At 36.1% G+C, this 9,113-nt stretch overlaps 1 protein-coding gene across 7 annotated transcripts in view; it reads left to right on the forward strand.

The window, feature by feature from the left end:
- Positions 1-8,231, forward strand: part of ablim1b (actin binding LIM protein 1b) — a 279,577-nt gene extending 271,346 nt beyond the window's left edge. For all 7 annotated transcript variants that reach the window (XM_041209206.1, XM_041209211.1, XM_041209207.1 and 4 more), the window contains one exon: positions 297-8,231. In XM_041209206.1, the coding sequence (XP_041065140.1) occupies positions 297-410 (114 nt within the window). In that variant the 3' untranslated portion in view covers positions 411-8,231. The remainder of the gene's footprint in view (positions 1-296) is intronic.
- Positions 8,232-9,113: the final 882 nt, after the last annotated feature.

The raw sequence follows: 9,113 nt of genomic DNA on the forward strand, positions 1-9,113 counted from the left end.
CACTACTGATCAACTGTGTGCATCTCTGCATTGTTTTCCCAACTCAATGTGTCATGATGACCAAGACTGAACAGAATATCTAAAATGCATTCTCACCAGATTAAGTGGCATTTAGAAAGAGAATGGCACCGAGTTAGTCAGTGACTTGAGAGGAAATAATGGCAAGGGTGTATTAACAAAGGGGCAAAGTAAATCCCTAATTATAGATAAATAAATGTGATTTCAGCATTTTTGGATTTAATTGCAAATAAACTTTCATAACTAACTGCTTTTATCTTTATCCTTCACTCCTTTAGCGGCATCTGGCTCCTGAGGTTTTTTACCAGCTGTTTAATATGACTATCCAGGAGTTCAACAGATTACCACTTTGGAAACGCAATGAGCTTAAGAAGAAAGCTCGCCTCTTCTGAACCACACAATGCATGTTGGAAATGGGATGACTGCAGAGGCTAAATACCAATGTAATATTTTGTGGGAAAAGCGTTCCAGAAGTTAACAAAAAACAAATCTCTGAAAAATACCTGTGCTACAGCAGGTAACCAGTGTGAGGTCTGAGAAATTGATATCCACATAAAAGTTGCTAGGATTTTGACCTGAGAATTCTATTGTGATTTCCTTAATAAAATGAACCACAGTAATAACATCTCTTGTTAAACAATAAATTGCTCGGATCTTTCTAGAATTATAATAGATTGGATATTGTAATGAGTTGGACGACTTTCTTTTCTTTTGTAATTAATTTGAATACTGGGCTTTGGAAACAGATATAAATATTTAGCCATACTACTCTAAGCAAAGTACAGCAACCAGTGTTCTCTGCTATGCACTGTGAAAGCATGGGTTTGTGGTTGGGGGAAACAAGGGGATTAATTTGGAGCTGGTTTGTACAAAGTTATGCTTTGGACTTTATTGCTTGAAACCTTTTACACTGTGTGCTGTAGTTGAAAAGGGTCTATGTACAACTGCTATACACAATAGTCATATCAGAGAAAAATATACAAGAAAAATGAAGAAAGGAGAAATGTTCTTCAAAGTCAGCAGCTCAGCTTAGTGAAGGAATGGTAAAATATCTAGCTTTGTAGCAGCCATTAATGTGTTACTTTATTCATTTGTATTGAAAACAAAACAAAGAATGGTGGAGTTATTGCTCGGGTATTTTGTGTGAGTTTCGCATTGTTTTTGTGGCCATACTTGCCTTAATGTTATGAATTGTCACTTGGAAGATTCCCAGGTCAGTCCTTTTTCATTTAGTACATTTGGGACGTTAAGAGAGCCATACAATGACTATTTCATATGCTTAAGTCCCCATGCTTTGAATTAATGGGCCAGTTTTCATATCATTCCCAGCTGATCTGTAGTTAATAGCCTAGAAATTGCACTGTGACAGATTAGCTTAGGTTGGGGTTGTATGTAATTATTCGGCACACGATTTTAATCAGGGCAGTTACCATTGGTTACTGTCTCTATTAAAATAGTGCATAAAGTAATTGATACAATAACGTTGCACAGTATAATTTCTAGACTAATATATCTCCACTCTATAAAACAAAAAAAAATTACATGTTTCAAAATGAGATACAATCTTTAAAAGATGCTGCAGTGTGCCTGCCAAAGACCTGGTTTAATATGATTCAGAATTGGTAGAAAATTTGATTTGGTTTGGTTAGGAAAAATGACTATTTGTTTATGTGTACAAAATATAGCATAGATTCGGTTGAAACCAGGCATAGAATATACCACTTTAGACTAAATTTTAAACAAGTTAAAGAATACAATAAGGTAAGTACTTTTTCCTATCTGTATTCCAGATAGTTCTTTTCTCGATATAAATCAACTGCCTCCCCTTACGAGGCTTTAAATGTATTAATTCATTTCAATGAGAGAGGATACATGAAGATTACAGGAAGCAAGGAGCCTCTTATAGCTTTGTCAGCTCATTCTTTTAGAGGCAATGGTGAGTTTGCAGTCAGCTTATAGAACAACTGAATGATATTTTGTTTTTTAAACACTTTTCACTCAATATTACAATTAAATATTCAATGAAGTAAACTCAACAATTCACACTGCCTAAGGTTATAACTTCTTGTGTTCATAAAGGATAAAATGTAATTATGAAGCAATTAAAATTAATGAACAGTGGATAATATATCTGATATCCTAACCCCAGATAATTGCATTTCTTCAATCAAATATTTAATTTGCATTTTTAATTTATCAGCATGTTCTTGTTGTAGAATTGGAATGCATTTTCTATTTTTGATATGGTTTATATGATACAGCTTAGCTCTTTCTCCACCACAGTAGTCCCTGCTGCAAGTCCCTCCTACAAGCAGTGCAAATTCTTAATGATTGCGCAAAATCGCTATGATTTCTGCTCGTGCTGCATCCAGATACATATTTGTATCTAACCATTATAGATGAAAAAAGCATGTTAATGCACCAAGTCTGGAAGAAAGCCAATAAATGCTGCAAATACACAATGGGTAATTTAACATCCAGAGGAGAAAGATTGTTTCAAATGCAATCCCAGCTCTAATTTCAGAGACCCACTTAAACATTAATCTTCCTCTTTCAGGTGCTAATCAACCTGTTGTGCATTTCCAGCACACTTGGACTTATAAGGGCTGGTTTTCGTCCCACTGCTCCCCAAAGTGTGCCCTGCCTGCCATGATTTGAGCCCATCTGTATTTTTGAGTGCAGATCAACCATTTATACTTCCCACTCCACTCCTTGCAGCACACTGCATCTGGAGTGAGGAGAGGAAAGTTGAACTTCCACTTCAGAGGTCTGGAAATGGTGATCCATTCAGCATTGACAGATGAAAGTTAGACACCATTTAATTCCTCTCAGGAAATACCCACTGAATCCCTAGGCAATGCAAATGGGGTGTGGATATTTGGTAATACACATCCCTAATACTATTCTGCTTTTCTGCTGAAAACTTAGTTGTTTCCAGGGTACAAAGCATTGGAAAGTAGGCCTCATAATCTCTTGCAAGTGAAGCAGTAGCTGCTATGTCCTGATAAATAAGTAGGTTATTTTGATAATGGGAGCTTAAGTTAGTAATAAGATAAGGGATATAATTCTAAAAATCAACAAGTATTGTACCTGCCCGATGTTATTGTATGGAGACTTGGCAGAAGTCAGTATGTTCAGTGCTTTGTCTAATTTGTTAGATTTAGTGTACTCAGTTTAAAAAAGGCCTCATTCAGGGTGCCTCTGGAATTGCAAGTTCAGTTCTCCTCTGTCCACTCTATGCTTTATAGTTGCAACTACTAGCATTCTGATTTCATGAAGTATATAATTTTTAAAATAATATGCAGTGAAGGAATTTACATTGGAAAGAAGAATAATACTGCTGGAGCAGCTAAGGGTTGGAAATATGGCCAGCTGTATTAAATATTTTGAAGTTACCTTGTTTTCAGCTTATCAATGAACACCATTAATAAAGCAATGTTGTTAGTGTTTTATTTATTGTCTTCACTCTTTAAATTAGTCAAGCTAGTATTCTGTGTGAACAAAAATGTGAAGAATCACGTTGACCACCCATTTTTATGCTGCACGGTGAACGTGTGCTCAGTGTTTGGCAATCAGCACAATGTTGGCGTCATGCTTTTTGTTTCGAGTCTCTGGGGCATGCCTTGTGGTTGCTTGGTAATAGTTATTGAACAGCTAATATGTGTTGTGCAATATGGAGCAAATATAGAAGTAAATTAACAAAGATTTTCAAGCAGCAGACTGAGTCTTTTGGTTAAACTGGACTTTATTGTTAGTATTTTCAAGAGACATAGTACCTGGCATTTTAATGAAAGGTTCTGTTTAAGATCTAAATACTCAAGTTTTAAAAACACTTTCATAAAACAAGTAAACACACTACATAGAATTTACAGCAAAGACACATGTTCAGTCCTATGGTCTGCGTTTGTGTTTGTGCTCCATATGAGCCTCCTCCCAACCTACTTCATCAAACCTTATCGGCTGTCTCTACTTATATTTTATTTTAAGAATGCAACTGAATCATTTTTAATATCCTATACGCAGTGAGGGGACTGATCCATTTTATACAGACTAGGCTCTGAGGACCACATTGTAAGGATCATGAGTCGTCAAAGCAACTGAATAATTGCACTGAAGTTATTAAAGCTTTGAGTTGGTAAACTTGGCTGTAAACCTAAACACCTGTAACTGAAATGAATTGCACCAGGTAATTGCAGAATAAATTGAAAATGATTAGTAATAAAGGGCAGGTTTCAGGGTGAGATTTCTGACTTTCCAAAACCCTTCATTGAAGTTTCATATTTCTGGAACTGACAAACTACCGTTGTGAATTCCCATTGCATTCTAACTTTAATTCAAAAGACTGTTTAATAAGTGAACCTCTGCCTTACAAAATTACCTAGAATGTCAAGGGTGTATATAAATGTCAGCATGTGTCTAATATAAATACTGTTTATTTTCTTTGGTGTCTTGGTACAAAACCCCAAAACTGATCAAGAGGTGAAGTAGAAGATCTGTTCTGAACTGAAGAGGAACTTTTTGAGCGGTTCAACATTACTCCACCTTCCATTTTACTTTGCCATTTGTGACCTCCATTCCAGTGCCTTCTCACAACAGTGCAACCAAGACAGTTAACTTGCTGGGTGCAAAAGTGCAGGTGGCTGGTTTGGGGCAAGGGAAAATTCAAACTGGTCCTACCCAGTGGTCAATAATTGTGTTTGAGACAGAGTCGCAGAAGCAATACTCAGCATCTAACCATGCAATACCTGATGTGGGAAGGCATAGATTTCAAAAATGTAACAAGTCTAATGGTCCACAATAACATCCTTTGTCATTAATTTGACAAGATTGGTTGAAGTTATTGGATATGCTGTAATAAATTCAAATGATGTACTGGCTGGCTTCACCATTATACAACTATATTTATCAAGAAAAGATTATCAAGAGAGACAAGTCTATGAAAGCAATAAGTGCCTTGGTCCTACATTCAATTTCATTCCAAACAACTATCAAAATTAAAACTTTAAATTGTGATTTTTCCAAATTAAACAATTTACACTTATTCTTCAGTACATTGGGAAGCTGACCTGCTTCTAAACCTCTGCCAAAGGCTCCTTTAATTGTCTGTATGGTGATGAATTTTCTAGCCAATTTTTCTCCCCTACATCCCATTGGGAGATGTCCCAGCCTCTGCTTGGCATTCCCCACTCGAAACGTTTTGTCCCGGGAACTCAGTGAAGGAGTTGATCAAACCTGCATTCTTCCATTCATTATTACCGAGAAATCCAATGTAATAGGAATTATTTTAAGGATAACAACATTTTATAGTGTAATTTAAAGACATATGCAAGACAATTTCTTACAATATGGAAAATAAAGTAGTAACGTGTTTTTATTTCCCCCACAAACTGCATTCCTGCTTCCCTTCTCAATATCCAATTCTTGTAAACACTGGATTCAACAATAAACATAAAAAGAAATGCAACCTTTGCATTACAGTGTAATCTTTTTAATTAAAAGTTGCTTAATTCAATTTATTTGATTGTTTGCACTGAATTCTCACTTTGTCATGTTTTTAATGCTGCTTAATTCAAATTATTAGGTAATTCCTTTATATTACATGCAAAAAGTGATTTTGAATTATTAGAATTATATTGTATTATTAAAATCACTCCCTGATGAGCAGTGAAAATGTAGAGATACCACCCTGGAGTTTTAGTTTAAACTGTGTAGTGTTTTGTGCACAGAGGTACAATAATTTCCATGGTTCTCTCTGTTACAAAGCAGTAACATTGGTATATATGATGTTAGAAATAATGTTACAGATGACTAGGACAGTCACATCTGCTATTGTAACTGTTTTCTAATCTCGCTATATATTTGTATGCCAATACAAAGATAAATTGTTTCAATTAAACAAAATTCAATTGCAAATCACATTTGAATACTCTATCTACCTATATGATTATCTTTTAGCTGCTGTCTTTGATGAAATCAGCCTGTATTAGTCTGTATTAGAACTTTGGAAAAATACCCAATGCCTTTTTTGTTAGTTGTGGCAAGAGTTGTTCATTTGAGGTTGTAATCTGGAATGCAGTTCTAGAAAGGGTGAGGCTAAAACCTGAGCCTTGGATTGGTTAACCTGTAATTTACAATCTTTGCACTGCATGAGTCATCTTTGGTAACTTTATCCAGTACCGAACCTCATCCTGCCTGTCTCCTTATCTCACTCAACTTTACCCTCCACATATGGAACAAAGCATGCCCACACTTACTACTGTAGCTTATGAAGCAATGCCTTGCGGAAGGCCAACTGAGACTTCTCCGATCAATTCCTTCATCTCCTTTCTATGCATCTTCCTGCTTTTCTCTCTTCTCTCCATGATCTCTTTCTACCATCTACAAATACACTTCTGACTCCTACAATCATACTATCTGTAGGTCCCATCCCCTGTTCCTTTGACCCACCATTTGCACTGGTATAAATATTTAATGTCAAATTCCCATTAAACTGCCTTGCCTCCACTTCTGACACTCTGGGGCCCACTGCTATCATCTATGACAGTCAAATCCATGGATTCCAATCCATGGGCCAGAATGTATATATTTTATGGTTAGCTTGATCACCTCATGCAGTAGCATAATTTCCCCTCTCATAGCTAAATCTTCTCATTATTGCAGGGTGACCTTGGAATGCAAGAACAACCCAAACTACACATCTCCAGCATAAGTTGTTTCCTCTGACAATACCCTCACTCTCCATTTTCACCTCTGGTAATAAATCCAATAAACTTATGGACTTCTGTGTTTCCCTTTCTCCATCTCACCACATGCTCATCCTGCAGTTCTTTTATTCTCCTCGGAAATCAAACACACATATGTTGCAGTTTCTAACCAGAATTAGTTACCAATGTGTAACAATGACACCTAGCCATTCCTTTTCAGCAACCCTAATTCCAAGACTGTTATCTCTCTGACCATCTGTCCAGCATCATGTAATGCTTACGTTTAAATGTACAGCTCAAAATGGAATCTGCCTCACTCAGTCTCTCTTATGTGCCTCTAATGTGAATTTCATCAACCTTGCTACCTGCTTTCTCAAGATGATTTGCAGCCTTAGTCTGACTCTGAGGTGACCTTTCTGTCATACATCCTCTCTGTTGCTGTCACTGCTAGCATGCACCTCCAGAATATTGCCTGCTTAAACCCATACCTCAATCTTTCCACTGCCAAAAACCTCATTCTTGGTCTTGTCCCCTTGTGGATTGATTATTACAATACTTTCTTCTCCAGTCTGCCAACCTTTGCCCTTCACAAATTTCAGTTATTGTAAAATTTTATATGCAGAGTCCTCTTTCTAAAGGAAATGCCTGTATGCTCATCATCCATTCCATTCCCAGTTCTAGTGGCTCATTCCGCCCCAGTGAATTTACTTAAAGATCTTCATCCTCACTTTCAAATCATTTGGCCATATCACTCTCTGTTTTAATAACCTTCTCCAATCATATGTTGCAACTCACACTCTTTAGTCCTCTGACTCTGATTTACAGCTGAACGCAACCTCCTCCTTTCCACCATTGATGACTGATCCTTCAGCATTTATGGTTGTGAAATTCATCTCCGAAGTGACTTTGTCTCTTTACTACTTTGAAAGGCCTCCAAAAAAAACCTTTCTCTTCAACAATGCCTTGGGTTTCTTTCCTTTATCCTCATCCTCCTCCTCCTCTGCTTCCTGTTCAATCTTCACCCCTCCTTGGAAAATGCTCCATGATTTCTTTTATGTGTGGGTGTGTTATAAATCTAAATTGTTAACAATTTGATACAGCAGAACATTATCACATAATATTGAAAACTAATTTAGTTTTGCTTTACGGTGGACAAAAGAACAGGCTGATGCTCATCGTGATTCATTGAATTTGATACATTGCACTGCATCTAATGAAGGGCAGTATGGATTACATTTCCTCAAAACTTGTCGACTTTATTATTTTAAAGTAAATAGTTTCTGCTGCAGTTCTATTGTTTGCTTCTTGTTTTCAATAGTTTTCCATATTTGTACAAGTTGGGAAGTTGCACTACCACTGTCTTTGGTTCTTTTCCTACAAATAATGGCACCTTTCTTTGATCTATATCATTGTATTGCAAGCAGCATATACATATTTCCCTTCTACACCACTATAATCTGTGTTACTGTTGTATTCAGCCCAAGTAAATAAAGAATGTTTTGTGCTTTATTCTTAAATGTTATGAGTTTTTCTATATTCAAAACTTTTTAAGCTTTTAAGCCATTTTTCCCATTGCAAAATGAGTAAGGGGTTGGTAGTTGAAGTTCTGACTGGAGATAAGATTGAAGGTCCCAGGCCTCACCAACATTTATGCTTAAATCTTTTAATCATAAGATTAAAATCATGTCCATATTAGAAGGAAGAAATGTCACACATCGTTTTTTTCTAAATTTCTCGGGAAGGTGTTTGCTATTTCCTCAGTCTAGGAAGGGAACATAATCAATCAAGACTTCCCATCCTAATCACAATCTCGGAAAATCCTATTCGAAAGAACACTTTCTTGGTACATTAGATAAAAACAGGATTGACCTTGGCATTGATATCTTTGAATGTAGATCCAGATAACTATTACTCATGACCTAGACCTACATGTGAAGAATGACCACACAAGTGAAGAACCAAAAGGTTTTTCTGCTCCTACATGACACAAAAAGTGTATTTTTTATGATGAAGGATCAGCAGGTACGTTAATGACATGAGGTTATTATTTTTCACTATTACAGGGTAGTGAATTAATATATTAATACAATATATATTTTATAACGTAATTTATTGTATTCACAATTTGGTGATGTGAATGAGAGTTCAGCTGACTTTAGGATTCAAATCCTGTCTTACTATTTTAAGCCTTGACTGTATCATCACTACAATCTGAGTGCAAACTAGCAAGGGAATCATTTAAATTTATTATTCAGTGTATTAACATCAGGCTTTTTGGAAACAAAATTTGCTCGTCATGCCATTTATCCTTTAAATTTACAAAACAAGTTGATATATTTTTTTATATGGATTGGCTTTTAAAGATATCATTAAGGTGGCTTTTTGCTTTCA

Source organism: Carcharodon carcharias, chromosome 17 (genome assembly GCF_017639515.1).
Source record: "Carcharodon carcharias isolate sCarCar2 chromosome 17, sCarCar2.pri, whole genome shotgun sequence".
NCBI classification, from domain to species: Eukaryota; Metazoa; Chordata; class Chondrichthyes; order Lamniformes; family Lamnidae; genus Carcharodon; species Carcharodon carcharias.